Below are 24763 nucleotides of genomic sequence, written 5' to 3'. Positions count from 1 at the left end.
GTCTGTTACTTAAGGATTCTTATTGTCCGGAGACTAGATAACTGAATTATTAAGATCTGTATTATTAAAATGAGATAACAGTTTCATCTGAATTAAAAGGGCGAAGCTAAATATTAGTATCTTTCTTTTAAGAAATCAAAAACATTTTCACCACAAGTGTTTTTGTGGTGAAAACCCACTTAGTAAAGTCAGGATAGCCTGATGGACTGATGAATAAAAATTTCCTCTGTTTTACCAACTGGAAACTAAAGCCCAATGTCCCATCTAAAGTCTCAATTGGTGACGAACTAGACTGGCTTCTAGACTAATGTGTTTTATGTTAAAGACCAGTGTTTCAATAAGTAAGTGCAACCCACAGACCAGTGTTCGATATTTGGCTTTACTTTATAAAAATACACAACTTAAATACATGTGACACTCTCTATACAAGACATAAACAACTGTTAGATTTAACATTTTCAGTTACTTCAACAGAAAGCAAATATGTAAATTACCTCGTAAGCGCAAAGGGTTTCTTTAGAGACTGCTTTCACAGTCAAAGGGACTAAAGCCCCTGCGAGCAATCAATGCGGGAAGCTAACCTAAACTGTCCAACTTTCCAACAAGTCGTTTCACCCACAAGGCCTTTATTGCACGGCCTCATATTGCACCGCTTGGCAGACACAATCAGATGTCTCCACATCGCAGGTTTAAGCTTTTGTCTTCTCTAGAGATGCTTAATGGAAAAACCAATGTACAAATAGTATTGACTGTGTCTTACAATTGTGCTCAATACCGGTCACAAAAAGTATGAACCTCTCTTCACTTTGCAAAACTTGCAATGGAAGGCGGTGAGTTATATTTTGCAGCCAAATTCCTTTCAAACGTTTTACAAAAACGTTGGCAGACTCAGAGTGAGTTAGACGGAGTACAGTGGAGAAGGGAGTGACATTCAAGTGCCCACTGAGTCACTTGGAAGAAGAGCCCTGTCACTGTCAAAGGCAATGTGTGCACATGGCGCCATCCTTTCTACCTTGACACCAAAACACCTTCCTCTCCTTCCAGACTGTGTTCTTGTTCTGTGAGGAACAGCTAGTTCATTACCGGTGCTGCATACTTACTCTGGCTTTCTTTCAGAAATTTGGCTGCCTTAACTATGGCTCGTTTAAATTAACTAACAGTGAATTAGGTACTAGTTTATGGATATTAGGAGATATTTACCAGCTGAGAATTCAGTGCATGAGAACATACTAGAGTGAGGTTCCTGAGGTAAATGTGAGAATAGGTGCAATCTACAGAATTAGAGCAATTTATCTTGGATAGCTGCATGATAGGAAGTTAACAGGCAAACAAAACCAAGGACACATTTATGTGAAGAAATGAAATGACAATGCTGAATTGGAAGAAATGTTGACAGCTGAGCATATCAATTAAAAAGGAGGCATGAAAAGGGAACAGAGGAACAAAAGGAGGGTGTATTTTAAAGTGCTTAGGTAGGTTGGACGATGGATTTAAAATGCCTCCAGGGATTTCTAAAAAGTTTTTAAAGTGTTCATTCTTGGTGACTCATACATGGAAGAAATGGCTTTTCTTTAATAATAGCTGTTCAAATTTTTTGCCCTTTTTTGAAATACAAGATTCTCTATAAAATCTTTTTTTTAGCCATTACTCTGCTAGTTGCTATTCACGCTGATGTATTTTAAAATCCTAACTAGCTGAATAATTTTATTAAAGTTGAACTACAAAGTACATATGAGCATCAAGAAGTTACACTCATGCAGAGGTCTGTAAAGTTTTGTATGAAGTTAAGTACCAAAAAAACTTTCCACTGCGGGTCATGCTTCATTATCTTCAAGGATTACGGCAATCGGAAAAATTCTAGGACCCTGAGACTTAACTTACGTCTTTCCTTTCTTTTACATAAACGAAGTAATACATGGCCAGCTTTAGCATTAACCGTGAAGGTGCTGGGTACTGCATCCTAAGAATCAAGATCAGGCTGAACTTCAACACATCACTGATTATGTAAAGATATGAATGGAAGCTCTAAAGAACTCTCTTTGCTGTAATTGCTCATGTGTACAATATAGTTGGTGAGGGGACCAACCTAGTGTTTAACGACAGTGATGAAAACTGGCACCAGCTTGTTATACAGAGCCACGTACCCATGTCAGTTTGGGCTGACACTACCATGCATGATCCCTCATTCATATGACTCCTAAATTTTATTGCAAAAACAGATCAATATTTAATTATTTTAGGCATGATGAAGGCCTTAAGCAAAATTTCGGTGCAAAAGAACTTTGGGTTGGAGTTCTGCGTCCCAAGGAGCTAGTTAAAATTAAGAGGCCAGTGGAAAACCTGACAAGAAATCGTTATTTCAGATCTCAATTCATAAAAAAGAACATTTTCAGTATCACCAAGATTAGAAACCAACGCTGTGGTTTCCTGACAACAAACTCAATGCAGCTCAGTGGCAGCCACACAAAGTAAAGCTGCTTTGGATGGGGAAAGAATCCCTAACACTGCAGCGGGCTTGGATCAAATGAAGGTGGCTTCTCTTCGAAAGCGGTAAGGTATGCTGATGGGCAATCAATATGCGAGAGCTGTTTATAATTCTCAGATAGCAGTAACATTTTATATACTTTAAAGCCCTAGTGCAGAGTGGTTACAGCTCAAAATACGAACATCACAATGAGAGTCACGCAGTGAGAGTGGCTCCATGAGCTCTCAAAGGAAGGCCAGTCCTAACATTCAATCTTCGTTCATCCCTTGGAGACCGAGATGGAGACGATGGCAAGAGAATGTATTTCTCTATGTGAAATTAATTTTCATAATCTGTAGTTTAAAACTACTACTACTCAGAAATTTGGAACCCAGGAAATATTCTGGAGATTCCTCCCACACAGGCCATAAGAGCTCTCCTCTACCACCACCCAAAGGATCCATTCTCATCTCTGGTCAACCAGGACCAGGTCGAGGCTTCTAAGGGAGGACTGAGGAGGCAGTGGCTGGGAGCCGGGGATTCAAGAAGAGAGGAATGATGGCAGATGTGATGTATAGCTATATAAATAAATAAATAAATACGAGGGGACGAGAAGAAGAGGAAAAGAACAGGGAGCCGACACTGATGAGGAAGAGGAGGCCTGGCTTGTGGAGAAGCACCCCTGCCTTTCCCACTACCTGTGGCAAATGATGCAGAAATAAGAACATGCGTAAGCCTCCCAGGGGGCTCTCCTAGGGCAGCCAGGCTGGCCGTGCCTTCTGAGGACGTGTGCACAATCTAGTGTGAGCTGCAAGCACTTCTGTCTTGGGTCTGATTCCTGATTCCTAGGTGGTGCCGCTCCCTACAGCGACCGGCACCCATTTTCACAGCTAAGCAAGGCCTCAGATCCAGGGTGGGGCTAGCAGCAGCCAGTGCACTCAGAGGGGCTGCCGTCGCCTTTCTTCTCTTAGGACTGGCTTGTCTCTCCCCTTGCTGGTTGGAGAAGCAGAACAGAGTGAATGTCACAAAAGGGCAGCTCAATTCAGAATGGTATCGACTTGTTTCCCAAACTTCCAAAGGGCTGCTAAGAATTCATTAATTTTAGATTAATAGTTAACAGACCGCCTAAGGAACTCACTCTGAAAGGACCTGCCTGTGAGATCACACCAAACTTCCAGGGGTTTTCAGATTGTCTGCTTCTGTTTTTGTTATTTTCTTCTCTGATGATGAAGTTTTTAAAAAAAAGAAAAGAAAAAGTGAAAGGGTGCTCCCGTCCTGCCTCCCTCCAGAAATCTCATGGACTTTCCTGAGTGACGTGCCTAAGGAAGCTAACATGAATCAGGGGGGAGAAAATCAATTTGGAAATATGAAAAGAACTGTCATGGATAAATGGTACTTGGTTTTCTTCACTTCATCTCTCTACGAAATGGTAACAGGCACCTGAATTATTGATTTACAAATAACAACACATGAGTGAAAAAAGCAGTCAAGTTTCGCGGAGGAAAAATCTAGGTTGGCTCTTTTACCCCTAGGGACAGTCTCTTTGTACTCGAGGCCCACACTTGTCTTTGTTCCTCCTTTCTACTTGATGCTTTTCAGGAGGGCTGTGCGGGCGTTCACTACTGCTTTAAAGGCATCTTCACTGCCAGGTGCTACACACTTGTCAGGGTGAAGCAGCACCGCGAGTTTCCGATACGCTTTATTGACTTCATCCCTACGAAAAGAAGCAAAGCTCTACGTCAGTACCAGGGTCAGCCCCACACCCTGCAATTAGCTGTGTGGATGATGCAGTAGTTCTCGCAGTAAGCATATCCCAAATAATTACTACCCTTTCCAAAGGCGGGACTAGAGGCCTAGGAAACAAACAAACAATAAACAAATAACTAATACATAGCATACAAGTAGGAAAAAAATACAATGCAAAATGAGTATACAAATGCTAAGAAAACACTTGGTAAAACAATGATCAGGTGGAAACAGACCGTTCTTGGCACCTCGGAGGCACTCAGCAAATCTGTGCTGACTGAAGCAGCAGGGCATGGGGAGGTCAGGGCAGGACCCTGGTGTAGGGTTCCAGAAGGTGGGGCTTGGGGATTAACACAGCGGTGGGGAAATACAGAGCAACTGGGAGAAAACCGGCAGAGGTTGGGAACAGGGCATGGACACAGCATATAGTTTCATGAGGAAACTGCTAGGAAGCGCAAGAAATGAAGTTGGCCAGGGAGGAGGGGTTAGTAAATGCGAGGCCATGAAGGCCAAACAACAGAAAAAGTGGATTTGACAAACAGTAACAACAGTAGGTGTTTCGTGACAAAATGGTGTTGGGACGCTGTTTCTTGAAGTTAGGAGACAGGTAGGAGGTTGTTACCATAACCCAAGCGTGAGTACGAGAATTTAGATATGATGTTTGTGGAAGGGAAGCTAAAAGATATAATATAAACAAAGAATTGGCAGAAGCAGATGATGAGCTACATACACAGGTGAGTAAAGTGTAGGAAAAAGGGCTGAAATGAGTTCCAGGGTCATGGAGAAGCTGAGGCCCTGGGAAGACGGCTCCAGTCACCAAGAAAGGAAGATGGAAAGGGGTACCTGAGAGTTATATACAGTAAGCTCCCTGAGACCAAAGAAACAAGAGAGAAATGAATATTATCCAGAGAGGAAAGAAGCAGCAACAATAAATGTTTCTCCAAAAACCCTCTGAGCTCCTCAGCAAGCGTGGACTGGTTGGGGAGGGTCCTGAAGACCACTTGTCCCTGCAGGTCCCCCTGTTCCTTCTTGTACTCAGCTGTCAGGCCTCCGAGAGGCTTCTAAGTACCCAGACACTCCCCTGGTCAGAGTCTGGCTCTGTCTATACCAGATGGTTTTAGTTTCCACCTTCCTTTTGTAATTCCGGATTCCAGTTATCTAATAAGCTTGGAAATGGTGCTTTCCCAAATGCTTTAGGTTTTTCTCCTTTATTTTTTATCAGAAGGATTTCTAGTTTGGCTCTCCAAATTAGGGAGATGATGTCTGATATCTCGGATGTGATGCGAAGTCTTATGTGTCAACTTGGAGAGACTGAGGTCATAGGGCCATGTTAATAGTTTTCCATGTCTTCCGTATACATTCTAAAGGTTTTTCTGCTTTTAGGAATCTTTCTGAATTTTTTGTTTTAATCTTGCATGTGGCTCTTCTGCATAGGTAATTTTGGTATTAGATAATAAGAATGACATTCTCCCTAAAAGATTCTCTGTCTTTGAGGCAGGTACAAAATCCTGTCTCTTCCCCATGAGTGAGACCTGGATAAGGTCCCTCCAGACACTCTGCTTCTGGAGGAGACATGTCCACAGGGGGTTAGTACTTAGGCCTGGTCCTCTAAGAACGCCTTTTAAGAATTCAGGGTAGCAGGAGAGACTTTCAAGGAAAACTTTTGGAGAAACAAGAATGAATCAAGTGTGTAAGAAGTATATTAATTCTACTGAAGATATATTCTTAAAGTTCAAGAATAATAAACATAGTTAGCACTGAACAAACATTAAAACTCTGTATCTTAAAAAATTGTTTTTAGGTTTTGCCCAAATGTGCTCAATGCCATACAAAATTAGTATGATAGACCCAGAGGAACAAAGGTAAAACAAAGTACATGTTTATATTGGTTAAGGATATGGAACTTAGGGAGTTCCTCTAAATTTTGGTAGATTCCATTTAACCACAGTGAATAAATAAGAAACCCAAGTTTCTTTTTCCTTAATAAATATTGTTCTAAGTTAATCAAGAAGTAAAGTAATAGTTTCTTAATTTTAAAGCCAATGTCCTTTGGAGATGAAAAGGAAGAATTTAGAATGAGACCATGGAAGTCTAAAAAGACATTTAAAAGACAGTAATTAATTTTGTGCTCTATATAATACATGAGGTCATCTGAATTCCTTCATGTGTTTCAAGTATCCTCAGTAATGCCTGGCATGTCAAGTGTGACCAGAGGCGTCTTCCTCTTTCCCTCCGCTCCTTCCTTCTGGACTTAAAGATATGCTATGAGACCAAAATGGAGAAAAGACACTTAACACTGTTGATGCCAACAAGGCATTTTCGAGATGGACTTTTTTCTTTTGTGGGAATTAAAGTGAAAAAGTAGAAAGGGAAAACATGGAGAGGAAAGCTATGGTACAAAATAAAAAGATCTGAGAACTCATAAATTATGATGTTCACAGTAAGTAGTATTATATCGTAAAAAATTATGTAAATTGAAAGTCCTTAAGAGGGTAGATCTCGAGATTTCCCATCACAAGATAAAAACTTTTCCACTATATAAGATGATGGATATTAACTAAACTTGTGGTAATTGTTTCATAATATATGTAAGTCAAATCATTAGGCTATACACCTTAAACTTATATATACAGTGCTGTATGCCAATTTTATTTCAATAAAACTGAAAAAAAGGTAGAAACCAAGTTGAACAACGATTACTGCACAAGCAACAAAGAGTAGTGGTTATATTTATTTTTCTCCTAAATAATTCTTTTGGCTAAAATAAAATAATTTAACATAAATATATACAGATGAGGAACTAACAGGATTTTTGAGAGATAGAAAGACAGAAAAATAGGCAGACACATGTGTTCAGGGTCAAAAACCAATCTTATTACTAACTCCTGAGTTTACTGAATGTGTTTAGTCTGGGTTCCAGTTTTCCCTGTAAAATTGGGCAAGTTGATTGCTAACATTCTGTCCTCTGAAATTCTATGATTTAAGAAGTCTCTTTTGTAAGGTGTTTTTTTAAGGTGACATTAGCTTCAAGGCTCTCATGCAACAAAAGCAGAGCATACCATTTCAGAAAGTATTTATGCATATACACAACAGCAGGCAACTGGTTTCCACATCAGGCAACTGACATTAACTGAATTATTCAGTTAATTCAGCAAAAGAGCATATTAAATAATCTAACATATTTCCACACTTCTTCATATTTCTAGCTAATTACAAGAAGATATATTGCAGCTATAATTTTGATGACTGAGTCATTCTCTATAAGAGAACTCAGCACTAATATCCTAGAGCACTGCTTACCTTGAGGCCCCAGGTTTGACTCCCAACATGTCCCAACTGTCTTTACTATTTCGAATTCTGCGAATGGTGTCTGCTTGTTCTTTGGTGAAACTAGCACTGCTATTTGTAATAGGACGTTTCCCGCCATTTTCAAATAAATCAACTATGGATGCATAAAAGGTCTGTGAAAAGAAAACACATCCCAGAGTAGAACTGATTTTGTGAAAATAGGAATTCCTTTTAAGCATCAATTGAAAGAATTTTAATATAGTCCAATAAACTTAAAATTCATAATAAAGCAAATATTTCAGAGGTAAAGAAAAATATGATCAAAGAATTAAAGGAAAATATACTTTTAATGAGTGAACAGACAGAGAACTCAGCAGGGAACTGGGAACTGCACAAAAAACCAAATGCAAATTCTAGAACTGAAAAGTACTGAATTGAAAAATTCACTCAATGGATTTAACAGCAGATTGAAGTCAGACCAACAGAGACTGTGCAATCTGGAAAACAGAAAAAATGGAATAAAAATAAACATAGCCTCAAGGACTGTGGGACAAAATCGAATGGTCTAATATATATGTAGCTGGAGTCCCCGAAAGAAAACAGAGTGAGAATAGGGGAGAGAGAGGGGTTAAAAAAAAAAACAACACAAAAAAAACACTTCCAAATTTGATTAAAAAAACACCTGCCTACCAATCCGAGAGACTCAACAAATGAAGTAGGATAAATATAAAGAGAACCACATCTAGGAACATAGCACAACTGCTGAAAACCAGAGATAAAGAAAAACTCTTAAAAGTAACTGGAGGAGGAAAAAAAGGCATATTGTATACAAAAGAATAAGGGTAAGAATGGGTGCTAACATCTCATCAGACACAATAGAGGCCAAAGGGGAACGGACTAACATCTTTATAGTGCTAATTTAATCTCTAACAGCTATTATTTATAACTCTTGAACAAATCACTACTAGTCTTAGGTGTCCTCATATCTGAAATGAGAATAATACCTGCCACATTGGTGAGAGTCTCAAATGAGATGAAATATGTAAACTCCTCCAGAATTGGAAAATACTATTCAAATGGTTAAGTATTATTATTGCACATATATAAGCACAAGCTCACATAAGTCTATGTACTCAAAAGAATACAAGAGGGGCAAACCAACATCAACCTTATTTGGTCTTGAAATAGAAGCTACTGGTGCACAATTTAGTCTGTCAGCCAGGGATGAAACCTGTCTTCTAATAGGCGTGGTGACAGCTTGTGAGAAGGAAATTCAGCATAAAAGATTAAATAAAATCCCACTCAATAATTAAGAACAACTCTTTATAGTATAGCTATATTATTTGAAATGCTAAAAATTCCCAAAATATCAGATATATTCATAAGATAAATGCATTATTCATGCCACCACTTACTTCCTAATGTATCTATAATTAAGAGTCGATTTGACTTCATAACTTAGTTTAAATAGCTTCCTCCCCTTATAATTATTCAAGATTAGTAAGTTTTGAAAAGTAACCATCTATTCATGTTCCAATATGACTATATCTTCTATTGCCTACTTGATTGGTGAGACCTGATTTTTATGTTTGCCTGGCTGGACTCTGCAATGATAGTCTCTTCTTCTCTAACTGCACCCTGATGGGCTACCATAGTAGGATTATCTTAGCTATAACAAGGCAATTCTGCCAATGTATGCTTCCATTTGATTATGCATACAAATGTAACCAAAGGTTGTTTTGAAGAAAATCTTTGTCCCAGTTAAGTGTATAATAACTTTTGTTAAACTTGATAATCATCAGAATCTCCTAGAGAGCTTCTTCACAACATTAATCTTCCAGTAGGTTTAGAACCCAGCAATCTGTATTTTGAAGAATTTCCCCCAGGTAATTCTGATGATTAGCCAGGTATGGTCTAAAATAGAAAGCAGACAGATATCACACATACACACATACTCATATTCATATCCTTTCTTTTTCACCAGCTTCTGAAAAGAGCTTATTCTAATGAGAAATTCCTATTACTTTCTTTGCTTCTCATAATTTAAACTAAAATTTGTCATGGGCGGCCTTGACACAAACTCTAAAACAACAAAATGCTAGGTTACCTGGAACATCTCATTAATTCCTTCTCCAGTTTGTGCTGAAGTTTCAAAGTACAGGAACCCTTTGCTTTCAGCCCAGAGACGCCCTTCACTTTCGTCAACACTGCGGTGCTTGGGACAATCGATCTGAAATAGTAAGTTGAGGGGCAGAGAAGATTCCAAACTTGTCCCACTAGAAAAGGCCCAATGAGGTCTTTGTTAATCCTTTACTGAGGCAAATAATATTCTTAAATGAACCCCAGCACTAGTACATAGAATTACCAGGACCAAAGGGGACAGAGAATTACTAATATTGAATGTGGACTGATTTTCTGTGGCAACAAGTGCCTATTACCACACTTTATCCCTTGAGAAAACTGCTGCATTCACCTCTGTGAAGGTCAGCTTCATAATGACTATCTGCCACACTCAAGGGGCTGTGGTCTGCTTTTCATCCCTTTCCATAGGCCACCTTTCCCCTAAATACGTCCCTCCTCCAATTAGGTCAGAGTGTGATAATTAGGATCCACCTCTCTTGCTCAGTCAGCAATATGATTCCCCAAGAATGGCACAGAAACGAAAATGGATAAAAACCCTGATATACCAGGTTTTGGTTTTTTATTGTTCTTGTTTTTAAAAGTTGTTGATTACTGAGTAAGGAATTTTTCTTTTTATTTGTTCCTCAAAACTCAGAGCTGCACTTTTCCCACAAGAAATCTAGAAAGTTGAGCCTACCATTTCCAAAGCAGTTACCTTATTGGCACACACTACAAATACAATGTTTTCCATGTTTCCGTGAGGTCCAAGCTCTTGCTTCATTTCTGCCAGCCATGCGTCCAGGGCATCAAAGGTGTCTTTCTGCCCAACATCATAGACCAGTATTACACCCTGTGTGTCCTTGTAAAACTCATTACGAACCTTCACATAAAAGAACAAATGCACAAAATCTGAAATAGTAAGCTGGGGTGGAGGGGGGGTGGTGGGTTGTGATTTTACAAAAATACATCTCACAGTCATAAACTTAGCAAAGTATATTCTTTTGTGTATTCATAAAATTTGCTGCTATATCTCAATATCTGCTTGCCTTTAGGGGATTTTTTTTTATATAAAATCAAAGCAACATGATAAAAAATAAATCTGTTAGTACCAAAGGACTTGTAATGGAAACAACAGCCTCCTGCCCTCCCTCACTTTCAGTTCCACTCCCCAGAGGCAATCAATCTTTAATTGTTGTTAGTAGACCTTCAGAGAACACAAATTATATAAAGTCCTTCCTAGGAAGAACTTGGAAGGTGAGTGAACAATTAAAAAGAACTCAAGGCAAAAATGACACAAATATCAGCAATAAGTACAGCCATTTATATATCACATCCCAAAGATGGCTTTTCCCGGGATGCTAGGCAGAGCTTCCCTGTGACTCCAGCGTCTCCATGCCAACTTTAGAACTCCAAATCAGAGCCTCCGTGTAAGGTAGTGGAAAAGAGCACGGGCTCTGGAGTCAGACAGATCTGGGTTCACACTTACTTACTAGTTGTGTGATCTTGGGCAAGTCACTTAACCTCTCTGCGTCTGTTTCCTCATCTGTAAAATGGGGATAATACTACTTACTCCACAGGGTTATGATGAAGATTAAATGAGATAACGAAGGCAAAGCCCCTACATGGTGCCCGGAAAACAACGGGTAGTAGCACCTTCTGCCTTCCTTCTTTGCATCCATTCTCTGGTTAACCTCCTTTCATGTTTTCATCAGAAATGGCAACTCACCTCTGGGGCATATCTACAATTCTGGGACGAGGCGGCATGAAGCACAGGGCATACTCAAGTGGCAGAGGCAATGACAGGTTGAATGTGTGAGAAGCAGCATTGACAGATTTGGGGTTTCAGTGACAGAGGCCATGTATTATACTTTTCTTCTCGAAGAATTCCAGTATGTATTGAGACTCACACTGAAATAGCTATAGTTTTCTAGGCATAGACACTTGGACCAAGAATATAAGTGCCTGTTTATTTGCAGAAACATAAGACGCTATCCCCTAAAACTAAAACCAACAAAATCAGAAAGAGTGTAAAGGGATGAACACCAGGCGACTTCTGGCCCTCAGTGCTCATGTTCCTTAGCCCTCCTGCAGTAATAAAAACGGGGCTCTCCCTTCTTTCCTGAAACTCTGGCTGCCTTGCCTCCCATACACCATGTGCCCCAGGCTTTTAACTAAACTTTTCTCTACATCACTCCCACTCCAGCCAGCCACCATGATTCCCCAAATGCTGTCCTGGGCCCTCTTCCTTTCTCTGTTCTTTCTTCCCATCTCAACCACATCAACCACTGTCACACTCTTAACTGTGAGAACCTCCAAGATGAGCCCTTTCATCTCTACCTCCAGACCCACATTTCCAATTAGCTCTAGACTCTTCCAGCTGAATGTCCTGTTGGAATCTCAAGTTCAACATTTACAACAGGAAACCCTCCGATTCATTCCTTCCTAAACTTTTCCTTCTCTTGAACGTCTAGTGACGAAAGTAGCACACAGTTTTCTGTCATTGTGCTGGAAGCCTGGTATTAACTTTGGCTGCTTCCCTCTCCCTTTGCTCAGCAGAGTCAAACAAACTTGCAGAAGCCACCTCTACCTCATTTCTTGCACCTGTCACTTGCTTCCCATTTTCATTGCCAACCTTATGTCTTGAATGAACTACTGCACCAGTCTTCTAATTAATCTCCCTAGCAACATTATACACCATATATATTGATCTTTGTAAAGCCCTGGCTCAAAAATTCTTCGTTGTTTCCCCACTGCCAGTTCCCCAAAGTTCAAACTCTTTAAATTGACGTTAAAAGTTTCTGATCATTCCTCTACCAACTTCCTAGTCTTATCCTCTGCCTACCCCCTGTACTTCAAACTGAATAATCTCTCCTTCCCAGAACTTCCCTATGCCTTCCTAACTCCATCTGGAAACAGGCACCTCTTTACCTTCAATCTCTCAAGGTCTAGCTATAATACTGCATCTTTTATGTAGTTTTTCTGCTCCGTTCCCCACCATTTAACTCCCTACCCCTGTCAGACAGAATGTCATCTCTATGGCTCCTGGAATATCACACCATTTTGTACTTCTAACCCAAAGCAAGCAGAAGGAGGGAAATAATAAAGATAAGAGCAGAAGTGAAATGCGCAAATTAGAAACGAGCAGAAGGCCTCCTTAGGGAGAATGAAAAACCCAAGGAAGGAAAAACAAAAGAGAATGGCCATGAGATTCATTATGAGACTACTTAGAAATGATAAACAGATGAAAGTGCGCCAAGTGGGGTTCTCTCTGGGGAGAGAACTCATATGGCTGAGGAGTGAAGTGGAAAGCTCACTCTAACCTCCTGCTGTGAATTCTTAAGCCCAAGTATGAATGTAATTATCCTTTCATGTTTTGGGGTAAGGTATAAAGTAAAAAGCAACAGTCCTTTGAAGGTGAAAATATCTAACTCCAGCTACATTTACCTCTTTTTACACATTATTTGAATATTGGTTCTTTCAGATAATTCAGGATCTTTCCCTAAACCACTGACAATACTGCATATAGGTTTTCTCATAAAAGGCTTTCTTACCTCATAGAAGAAGGGATGTCCAGCCATATCAAAGATATTAACTTTGATTTCTCTGTCTCTGACTTGTACCCTGAAATGTTCAAATAGAAAAAAATACCAAAAAAGGTCATGGTTTCTGCATTCATATTAATAGCATTTATGTCACTTATAAATTTCAAAAGCGTATGTGTATGAAAGTTAAGAGACTTCTTAGTGCCTGTTCTTGATTCCAGATAATCTGTACGGTAGGAGCCAGCAATTTAGCAGATAATCCTGCCTCCTTGTTTTAACAACATTAAACCCACTTGGAATAAGCTCCCTCATTCACCTTCAACTTACCTCAAGATACTCAGTCTACACCCCTTAACTAACAAATGGTGGCTATTACTATGGTACTAAGAAAAATGGGTTTGGGACAAGAGCAAGACAAACGAAAGCAAAATGTTTTATTTCCCTTTTTTAAGACAGCTTAGTCACTACTAGTTATGCTTGGTTACCATGCAGAACAATAACAAGATGTATATTATTAACAACATCTATTTAATTTTCTTGTGGTCTTCATTGAAGCAATAGTAATAGTCAATTTGTTTTCAGAAATGTGAAAATAAAGAAAAAAAGGAAAATAACAACCATTCATATTAGAATTAATTACTGGTAACATCATAGCATATTTGGTTCTAGTCCTTTTCTTTTTAACGAAAAATCACTCCTGAAAAATGAATGAATCAAACATTATACACAATTCAAACACTAAAGAAAAATACAAAAATGTAAGTTTAGCATTTATCCTAAATCCTATCACCCAGAAAATACCTTCATTAAATGGATGAACTACAGACTTCTTTCTATGCATAGATAAGACTAATAAACAAATATTTTACTAAAAATGGGATTATACTATTTAAAAATAAAAACCTTAAAATTTACTTTTTATTGAATTTAACAACAACAAAAAAACTTAAGTGAACTTGGAGGAATTATTGAGCTCTAAATATAAATGTGTCCTCACCACAGAAATATTATTTCCTAAAATATTCCTCTAAGGTTAAAGAATAGAGATTAACAATAAATAACAGATTAGAGTCATTTTTTTTTTTTTTAAGTATCATATTTCAGTTTTAGACAGCATTGATAGGACACCCTCCAATGGAACACAAGGACATTAGCACTTGCTCTCATTGTGCCTATACCATCTTCTGGCTTATTTTTTATTATTATTATTATTATTATTATTATTATTATTATTATTCTCTGTCCAAATTTATAACATCCACTTTCAGGTCTGAAACCATATTTCCCAGTTGTTTTATATGACTTGCCTATTTAAATCAAACTAACCACCACTAATCATCTTATCATGATTTCTTCACCGCTGAATTCTCTGCCATATTTCATCAAGTCTAAGATGCACATTTGTGAAATGAGGATCTTATAAAAGAGAGTGTGAGAACAGCGAAACAAAACAAAATAATTAACAGAGTTTGACAGCATCTGGAGAAGATCTGGTATAATAATTTATATTAGAAAATTTTACCTTAAAGAGATAGCATCTGAGAAGGGACGGAACTGAAGTCTATAAAGTCAGTAAGTGAAACAAATGTGTTCACATGGAAACTCAAAAGAGGTCAATTTAATTCAGAGAAAATTACTTTAAGAAAAATGGTAATTCATTACCTCAAGGCAGTGCTTTCCTAAGTTGTGGCCTGAAGACCACCTGCATCATAATTATGAGGAGACGGGTAGTTGAAAATACAGATTCCTGCATCCCATCTCAGACCCAGTGAGTCAGAACCATAGGGGGTGGGTCCTAGGAATTTGCATTTTGACAAACTCTACAAGTAATTTCTAAACATACTGAAATCTGAGCTTCCCCATACTGAAAACAGGAAAGATGGAATGTGCATCTATTGTTTTGATAGGCTAACCCCTTCTCTCAAGCCCTTCTCCCAATTGTGGTTCAAATGGGCTCTGCCATCTTGTTAAGTGACCCCACTCTGCTGGCTACAGCTGAGTTGGGGAAAGGTGCCTGTCCCCACCTGCCAATCAAAACCTTCCCTGGGATTGTTAAGCTTGGAATAGTAGTTTTGGTCCCTCTCTGGAAGTAAAATTTACAATGTGAGCCTGAGAGCTTCTGGAAGCTGTGTAAAGAAAGCCAGAAGGTTGCGAGAGGGAGAGAGATGTAGTGAAATGATTTGGCTATATTCTCTCCCTGATTCTAGCCATCTCTGAGGCCCAGCTTCATCTTTGTGGTTGGATTATGTGAATTGATTGTCTTTTTATTTATTTTGCTTGAGTTGGTTTGAGTTGGGTTTCTGTCAATTATATCCTCCTGATTCACTAAGGGACAACTATCTTTTCCAAAAAGAAAATTTCAGCCAGAAACAGAACAGTCTGTTGAACAATCCACACTTCTATGGTATAATGTGGTGCTTTCATTTCTTAGATGAATAAACAAGCTATTCATATGATTCAAAACCAAACTGCCTTAAATAAGGATATTCTACCTTATCACTCACTGATGATATCCTGTGCGCCCAAGTATAGGTATACCCCACCACTTTGGTCTACCTTCTTGTATGTTGCTCTCATATTCTAATCTTGTAAAGTTAGATGTATTTATCTTACCTAACAATAAATACTTATTGAATATCAACTATGTCCTAGGGTCATGCCAGGCACCTGGAGATCACTTATACTAATAGGCTCCTTGTCCATGGAGCTTAAACTCTAGCAGGAGACATTAAATATATACAAATAATAAAAATAACACAAGGCAATTTATGATAAGTACCATAAATAGCAGAGAATTTTAACATTTCTGTCATTTGCAACCAAAGAGTCCTGACTAATAAAGGAGGTATTCAGAAGGCCTTATGGGAACAGGAGCATTTTACTCCTTGGAGAGATTGACAGATGGAGAGATGAGGGGAAAGGCCATTTTAGGTGGACAGAATGAATAATGGCACTGAGATAGGAAAGTATGACGGCAGTTCAGTGTGGATGGAGAGTAAAGTGTGTAAAGGAATGTAATAGGAGAGAAGGGGCGGGGCAGAATAGGCCATAACAGTGAGCACCTGAGATTCCAACTTCAGGGAGTATGCTATCTACCTCAATTCTACTCTTTGGCAGTATCATTCCCTGTAATGTAACCTTGTCCCCCCAAGCTCAAACCACCCTTGATTCATCGCTAAATAAATCCCCAATTATATCCAGTGCCACTCTTGATCCTCTGATAGAAAATTTTCCACTTAATATTTAGACTTTTTAGAGACAATATTTCAAAATGCTCTGAAAACATACCTGCTAATAAGACCTCCTCCTACAGAAACATGTTTCCTGAAAAGTGGCATCTGCCAGTTAGGCTTAGCGTTGACACGCTCATCGTTGTAGACCAAGCACAAGGCCAGGTGAACAGAATGTGCTCAATGATGAACAAATGGTATGATCTCTGCATATCTGTAAAGGTCTCTTATTACTATTCTTTCCCAATTTATCTTCAGAATCTCTATTTCAAGATAGATTACTTTAGAAGGGTTCTGAATTTCTAAGTAATTTACAAGCCCAAAGAAACAATATACTCACTTTGTGACTCCATAGTCAATTCCAATTGTTGCAAGGTATTTAGACACAAATCTTTTCTCACAGTAGCGCTTTATAATACAGCTCTAGAAAGATGAAAAATACATGCTTTTAGTAAGTATACTCTGGGAACATATACAAAATAAGCACATTTCTTCATTATGGTTTCTTCATTCATCATTATGAGAGAAAACATTTTTAAAAGTCAAAATTATAAGATAACCGAAACAAATGTTAAAAGATTTTAAAGAAAACACATTTTTAAATTCTTTCCTTAATATCAAATATCAAATATGGGTATGTTTTCAGTTTAGTTCTCAATCCTTGTTCTGTTTTCTTTGAAGACCTCTTCTACTGTTACACTTTCAACAATACCACCAAAGTCTGCAAGGTCTAGCCTTGACCTCCCTCCCAAGACAAGATCCACATCTCCAAATATCTACTCAACTAGTTTCTCCTTAGATGTCGTGCTGTTACCTCAAATTCAACAAGCCCCAAAATGAACTAATCTTATACATCAAAAGAGCTCATCCTGCTGACATCCTACTTCGTGTTGATATAATACCACCATTTTCCCAATCACAGAGGATCAAAATATTAAAGCCTTTCTAAATCTTCTTTTGAATGTTTCTTCCAGCTTTTTCTTCATTCCAATTCCCATTGATACCACTTTGATTTAGGTCATCCTCTACTCCAAGACAACTGTAGGGAATTCTTTATCCGTCTTTCTGCCTTCTTTTCCTCCCAACTTCAGTCAATACTGAACATCACTAACATTATTCCAACTCAAAAATCTTCAGTGGCTTCTCATTGCCAAGAGTTCAAAATCCCAACTCCTTTGTTTGTTATTCAAAGTCCTCCATAATCTGGCCCTAATCTGTCTTCTCTGTCTAAACACGTCTATAGAAACCCTCCATTTCTGCAAAACTCCCAGAACCTGGCTTCCTAACTTTTATCATTACTTTTCTTTCTACATGGAATGAGCTTTCTCCCCGCTTTCCAAATCTTATGTATCCTGTAAGGCCCAGCTCAAACTCTGAGCACTCAGGTTATAAGAGATCTTGTTTGCATCTGAACTTCTCTAGCACTTTACATATGAGTAATACACACATGTGTATATTAATAACTCCTTAGCAGTCATGAAATTTATAATTTACTTGAAGTGCTGATAATGGGGTTTATTCTGCTCAAATCCTTCTCTGATGAACCTCAATCTAAATTAAATAGGACAGTTACTATAAAAAGTACTTAATAAACTCATTGCGGACTAAAGGGAAAACTTCTTTGGAGTGACTAGTGCTAAGAGGCCACACTTTTAAAAACACTTTATAGCTTGAAGGCACTTCACAAATGTTTTCTCTCATAATATCTTAGAAAAGTAAATATAGCTTTTTTTCTAAATTATTCATGAGATTAAGGGGCCTGGAAGTTCTTTAACTCCAATACACTATGTAAATACTAATCCCAAGTGTTTAAAGAGATACACATTTAAATAACAGTGTTAATAACCACTCCCTATAACAGAGACAGAGTTCCTGGTCTTTAGGATCTTATAAGCTACTTAAATAACATAAAATATAATTTTTTGCTTTCACTATTTTTCTTAAATAGATTTTTAGGCACTTTTAAATGCAATTCCAATTTTAATCTTAACAGATTTGAGTCTTTTTAAAAATAGAATTATCCTAAAATTCATTATGAAAGAACAGCTATCTGAGAAGAACTAATCAAAGTATGAAAAAGAAGAATAGGGCAGAGCAGTAAAAAGAAGAGGGAATTCGTCTTGACAGATATTAAAATATAGTCTGGAACTAATTAAGACAGTATTATGTTGGCATAAGAGTAGACAAATAAGTCAGTAGAATACAACAGAGTGCCCAGAAATAGATCCCATTACATGAGGATATTTAAAAATGATAAAGGTGATATTTAAGGTCAATGGGATCACACAGCTGACCTGTTGAAAGGCAGTTGGATGGACACTCATGGATAGGAGATCAAACAACTTTCAATTTAAATAAATTTTTATAACCCAAATAAATAAATAAATGAAAAAATAAAGTCAATGGGAAAAGAATGATTTATTTGGTAAAATGCTATTGGTACAATTGATTATCCTTCTAGAAAGAAGTTAAGTTGGGCCCTTAACTTCCCTATAGACAAAAATTACAGATGAATTCATGATTTAAGTATCTAAAAATAAAACAATAAAAATTTCAGAAGAAAATGTGCAACATATGTACAACCCTAGGAAACCTTTTCAACCAAGAAAGGAAACCCAGAAACCGTAAAAGACAGACATAATTGAGTATTTATAAATAGTAATAATAAAAGCAATTGTATGGCAAAATAGCTACAAAAATATTAAAAGACAAATAACATATTTGGGCAAATATTTGTAATTAATATGACTGGTAAAAAGTTAGTATCTCTAATGTCTCCAAACCATAAAAAATGATAAGAAAGACACATCACCCAACAGAAAAATGGGTAGGGAGAATAAACTGGGCAATACAGAGAAATCAAATCCAAATACCCAACAAGCATATGAAAAGAAGCTCACGTTCATCTGTATAGTCAGTGAAATGCAAATTAAAGTAACAATGAAATTATTTCTCACTAACCAGATTGATAGTGTTAATTAAAAGAATGACAACACCTGTGTTGGCAGGGATTTCAGGAAAAGCGCACCTGAATACTGCTGGTAGAGATGTGCACCTTTTTGAAAAGCAACTGGCAATAGCTACTAAAATTTAAAAATGTGCTCTTCAAGTCCACAGTGCTACCCTTGGGAATATAGTCCATAGAAATTAGAGTACCAATATTTAAGAATATATATAAAGACACACCTCAGAGATATGGCACGTTCAGTTCCAGACTACTGCAATAAAGCCAAAGTCACAATAAAGCCAGAGAAGTATATTCTACACTATTGTATAGTGGGGGTACTTCTAACTACAAGGATTATAAGAGAAATCCAATCCAACTGATTTAACAGGAAAATACTTAATATAACTGGAAATCTAGAATTAAGGCAAGCTTCAGAGTGAATTGATAGAAAAATTCAGTGATAATTGCATTAGGAAGCTGCAGGTCCTAGAGGACCCTGAGAACTGGGCAGGGACTTTGGGAGTAAGTTTACTGCCAATGCAGAATGTTGAGTTGGATATAAACAAAGACCACAGAGAAACCTCAGGGTTCCCCCATAGAGGTGACTGATTAAGCCATTCAGAATTCCCTTTTTGTTATTGCATCTCTGGAATCTCTAAAATAATGCTGAATAATAAAGGAAAATAGCAAGTATCCTCTTTCATACCGAATTTTAATGGAAATGGCCTTAGCATTTTACCGTTTGGTATGTTTGCTACAGGTTAATAATAAATACTGTTTAATCACACTTAAGGAGTTTCATTTTATTCTGATTTTACCTAAAATGTGTGTTAGAATTGACTACTTGATTATATCAAATGTTTTTACAGTACTGAAAATATTTACTCCGCTGATATGACAAATTATGTTGATTAACATCTTGATATTGAACCATGTTTGCATTCATGTGATAAACCCTACTTACTAACAGTGAATTATTTTTGATATATTTCTAAATTATATCTGTTGATATTTAAGAAATTATGCATCTCTATATGTGAAATTGGCATACATTTTTTTTCGATACTATATCAAGTTTTGCTATTTAAGTTACCATGACTTCATATAATAAAGTGGAGTCCTGTTCATATTTTTCTTTGCCTTAGAATAACTTTACTGAAATTATGTGTTATTTACAGCTTAAATAAAGCTTATTCATGAAACCATCTGATCTGAATACCTTTTTAGATGGTAAATCTCTTAATTATTTTTCTAATTTCTTCTGAGGTAACTGGTTGATTGGGTTTTCTACTTCTTTCTGAGTCATTTTTGGTAATTTATGTTTTCCTAGGAAATCTTCCATTTCCTCAGCATTTTCAAATGTGTTCCCATAGAATTGTAGGTAGTACTCGCTAATCATTCTTTTAATCTTTTCCAGTATGTGATTATGTCTTCTTTGGGTACAAATCTTGTAATTTTTTGCTTTTTCTCTTTATCTTAAACAGACTTTTAGGCACTTTGCTTTTTCATTAATCTTTCCAGAGAATTCTGTCTTTCTTTTGGTTTATTTTGTGTTTTTTCTAATGTCTTAAGTATTAAGTTCCTCTAGTATTCTAAATTGAGATATACCATACCATAAAATCCACACTTTTAAGATGTACAATCCTTGGTTTTTATTATACTCACAAAGTATAACCATTAAACCATTAAAGTCCTTTATTTTTTTATCTCTCTTTTAGAAATGAATAAAATAATGCATTTTCCTTTGACTACAGCTTTAATTTTGTACTGAAGGTTTTGGTATGCTTTTAAGTGCTTCCTGGTTATTTTGTCATTTGTTTTCATTTGACTTTTGATCCAAGGATTATTTACTAGGGCATTCTTTGATTTTTAATTTAAAATTGTTTATCTGTGTATCTTTCTATATTTTCCAAATTCTTTAAAATGAGTACGTGTTACTTTTACAACTAAGGGAAAAAATTTTTTAGTTAAATTTAAATCTTTTATGTACCTAAAATTTATTTTTAAGAAAGGAATGCAATAGGAATCCACTCCCAAATAGTAGGTAGTTGCTCTAATAGTACTTTTTTTATTGTTCTTCTTTTTTTTTAATTAAAGTTTATTGGAGTGACAATGGTTAGTAAAGTTACATAGGTTTCAGGTACATAATTATGTAATATATCATCTATATATCACATTGTATGCTCACCACCCAGAGCCAGCTCTCCTTCCATTACCACATATTTGACCAATAGTACTTTTTAAATGGTTCCTACTTTCTCACGATGTTACTGCATTTGTTGTAAACTGAATTTCCTTATATGGTTGGGTTTATTTCTGGACTCCATTCTGTTCCACTGATGTCTATATATTTCCTTTCCAGTATCAGTTGGAAAAGCTTGGTAACTTTAAAACATGTTTTTTTGTTTGTTTATTTTTTTAAAAGTGATGAAAGAGTAGTTTATTAGAAGAGATAGTACACTCCAAAAAAATAGGAGGGGACCCGAGCAGCAGAGAATGGCATCTTTAGGAGGAAAAAGTACACTCCAAAAGGTTTAGAGCAGGCCCCAGAGCAAAGGCAAAGCTCAAGAGGCTCAAAAGGCCTAAAATGTGTTTTAATATCTGGTAGTGTTAGTCTCCTCTCATTTCTTTTTCACAATTTTCTTGGTTATTCTCACATTTAATTTTCATAAGGACTTTAGTACTTTTTACTATGCTCTGAAGGAAAAAAAAAAAGCCCTACTGATAATTTAACCGAAATTGAATTACATTTGCAGAGTATTTTTAAGAACTGACATCTCTACAATATTTAGTGATTCTAATTATGGAGAAATATCTTTCCATTTGCCTAAGTAATTTTATGTCCCTTTGTAGAGTATGAAACTTTTTTTCATGTAGGTCCTACCTATTTCTTCTTAAGTTTAATATTAAGCACTTTATTTTGTTTTTTATTGTAAATTAAAATAGTATTTCAATTATACATTCCAAACAATTATAATTTGATGTAGTAAAGCTATTAATTTTTGTATATGAGGTTTTCCTTATTCAATTTTCTTATTGTTTCTAATAGCTTTTCAGTTAATTCTCTTTGGGTTTCTAGATAAACAATAATATCATTAGCAAATAATGATAATTTTGCTTTCTTCTTTCCAGTACTTCATATTTTTTTCTCTTATCTAATTGCATTGGCTAATAAATCTAGAAAAAATGCTATATAAATGTAGTGACACTGAGTATTTTGAGCTATTTCTAGTGTTGCACAGTAAAATTACAAAAGTGAGGCATGCTCACTTTGGCAGTTTAGTACATAACTTTCTAGAGGCTTTTTTATTTTCTTTTTAATGCCTGCCATATAGCTGATGTTCAATAAATGTTGACTTTCAGTGAATGCTATGTTATTGCTAATATATACAGAAGATGCCAAAAAAATGTATACACATTTTAAGAAGGGAAAAAAACTGTATTAAAATAATAATAATATATACTGATAACAAAAGATGAATACAAGTCATGTGTATACATTTTTGGGCACTCCCTGTATATACACAGACAGATATATAAATAGTAAAACATAAATGGAAAGAATAGATACTAATAAATATCTACTGAGCATTAACGATGTGCAGGGCACTGGCCTAAACACTCTCATTAATGCTCTTTTGGCATGTAGGTCCTGCTCTGAGTTGATTTTGACAGCATGCAATCATGGAAAGAGCACTGCAGTGGGAATGTGAAGACCCAGGTTCTAATCCTATCTCTGTCACTAATTTGATGATCTTGGGAGGTTCTTAACCAACAGCTCCCACTTAGGCAGAAGGAGAGTCAATTTAGATGAAGAGGAGATGGTCTTAGAATTCATTTAGGGAAAGATCTTGGTCACCTCTTGCCCTCCATCCCCCCATATAACGAGAGCGCTTATAACTGATAACTAGGAGACGGAGCAAAAAAAAAGGCGGTCGAACTAAGGCTCTTTTGAGAGAATGGATGTGGTGACAGTACCAGAAATAAAAACAAAACAAGCATACAAAAGAACGCAGGCTCCTTGACATCCATTGCACCTCCCCTGTGAAACACGTCAGCATCAGTTACGCTGTTACAACTGAAACGGTGTAGATTCTGGGCTCCATGTCTGCAGAGCAACATTTTACAAATCCCAATCCTCACGCACCCCACAAATTCCCTCTGGCTCCCAAGCACTGCTTGGTGTAACTAAATTTTTATTCTTCACCTCTACAAACCGGTCACCTAGAACGCAGATGTGGTATCTAAGCAAACGATCTGACATTAGGACATAAGCCGCCTGACTCTCTTTGGAGTACATTCAAGGGTTAAGGATCACAGGAGACAACGTCTTAGGGAGAGTGACGTCGATGGAGGAGGGGACAAGTCAAAGGTCAAAAAGGTCAGGAGAGTTTTCCTCCAGAAGCCACAACTGCCGGGAGGAAACTAGGCCTGCTCAGGGGCGGGGAGGAGGCTGAGCCCCAGGCTGTTGAGTGACCGCCCTCCCAGCCAATTGGCACGTCGCTCCGCAGCGCTGAGGTCCCGCCCCTCCCAGCCAGGTACTCACTTTTCCCACTTCAGCGTTGCCCATGGAGATGACTTTGATGCGCAGGGACTTGCCAGGCTCCTTCCGCTTCGGCATGTTGGCCTCCATTGCCCTCGCTCTCTCGGGGCAACCCACCTCAATCTCTCGTTGTTCACCACGCTGGCCCGTCCCTCAGGCCTCCTCATCCAATGGTGGAACCGCTGCTATCGTCACCGCCCCGGCTCTGCCGCTCGCCATCCCCGCGGCTGCCAGGCAGCGGGCGAGGGCGGTTGGGAGCGCAGGGAACTGGAGGGAGGGAGGAAAGAGTCTCGCGATGCTAGAAAGGGGCGGTCTGACGTCATCGCCAAGCTCTGGAGATGGAGCTGTGGGTACCTGATCACAGGCGTCTGGCAAACTAGTTACAGACGCGGCCCTAGGCAGGTGGCATCGAGGTTGTGGTTGGGTTTTCTCTTTATGGAGTGTGCGGCTTGTGTCCTGGGCGCCAGGACATAGGCATTTGTTATGTTTGCAGCCGAGTGGTAGAAATTTATTGGCTGTTCAGGGTAGATCCTGGGGCTGGGAGTATCTGGAATTATGGATTAGATAGTTCAAGGCCCAGAAAACTAAAAATTTGAAGTCGACCATGGTCCATTTAGGGGTGTTTTTTCGGGGTTCTTCAGCCCCCATAGGCCCAATCCACTCGCGCTTCTTTCCAATATTATGTTTCCCCTGCTCTGGCTTCTGAAGAGCCAGGGAAATGGGGAAGTTGGGGCCCTGGTTCTGGAATGGGGGGCGGTTGTCAACAAAAGGTCGCTGCCCCTAATTCAATGCCAACAGGAGTCCCTAGTCTGAGGTAGGAAAAAAGAGAGACTACTCAGGTGAACAGTTTGCAGACTGGGGTAAAACAGCCTCCAGTGGAAA

General features: G+C 37.8%; 1 protein-coding gene across 2 annotated transcripts; it reads right to left on the bottom strand.

Annotated features, from left to right (window-relative positions):
* Positions 1 to 363: 363 nt before the first annotated feature.
* On the bottom strand, positions 364 to 24150 carry DNAJC27 (DnaJ heat shock protein family (Hsp40) member C27). 2 transcript variants are annotated; one of them, XM_081068193.1, is made up of 7 exons: positions 23885 to 24150; positions 16732 to 16814; positions 13171 to 13240; positions 10335 to 10499; positions 9606 to 9728; positions 7511 to 7671; positions 364 to 4178 (listed from the first exon to the last, which is right to left on the bottom strand). In XM_081068193.1, exons 1-7 carry the CDS (start codon positions 23969 to 23971, stop codon positions 4046 to 4048), a joined length of 822 nt encoding a protein of 273 aa, XP_080924319.1. In that variant the 5' UTR covers positions 23972 to 24150; the 3' UTR covers positions 364 to 4045. The 2 variants fall into 2 exon arrangements, with proteins under 2 accessions (XP_080924319.1, XP_080924320.1); XM_081068194.1 differs by having other exon boundaries at positions 10335 to 10439; positions 23885 to 24101.
* Between the last annotated feature and the right edge of the window lie 613 nt (positions 24151 to 24763).

This window comes from Rhinolophus hipposideros (genome assembly GCF_964194185.1).
Source record: "Rhinolophus hipposideros genome assembly, chromosome: 12".
Taxonomy (NCBI): Eukaryota; Metazoa; Chordata; class Mammalia; order Chiroptera; family Rhinolophidae; genus Rhinolophus; species Rhinolophus hipposideros.
The sequence above is the reverse complement of the archived record's forward strand: the minus strand, read 5'-3'. Positions and strand labels throughout refer to the sequence as shown.

What these genes read in the sequence shown, in the direction of transcription:
- DNAJC27 (XM_081068193.1), bottom strand. Translation starts at nt 23,971, where the DNA reads ATGGAGGCCAACATGCCGAAGCGGAAGGAGCCTGGCAAGTCCCTGCGC. An exon ending in ATTGACTATGGAGTCACAAA is followed by an intron (nt 13,241 to 16,731) that starts GTGAGTATATTG and finishes TGAACATTTCAG; the next exon opens with GGTACAAGTCAGAGACAGAG. An exon ending in GTCAAACCTGGGGCCTCAAG is followed by an intron (nt 4,179 to 7,510) that starts GTAAGCAGTGCT and finishes TTCTTTTCGTAG; the next exon opens with GGATGAAGTCAATAAAGCGT.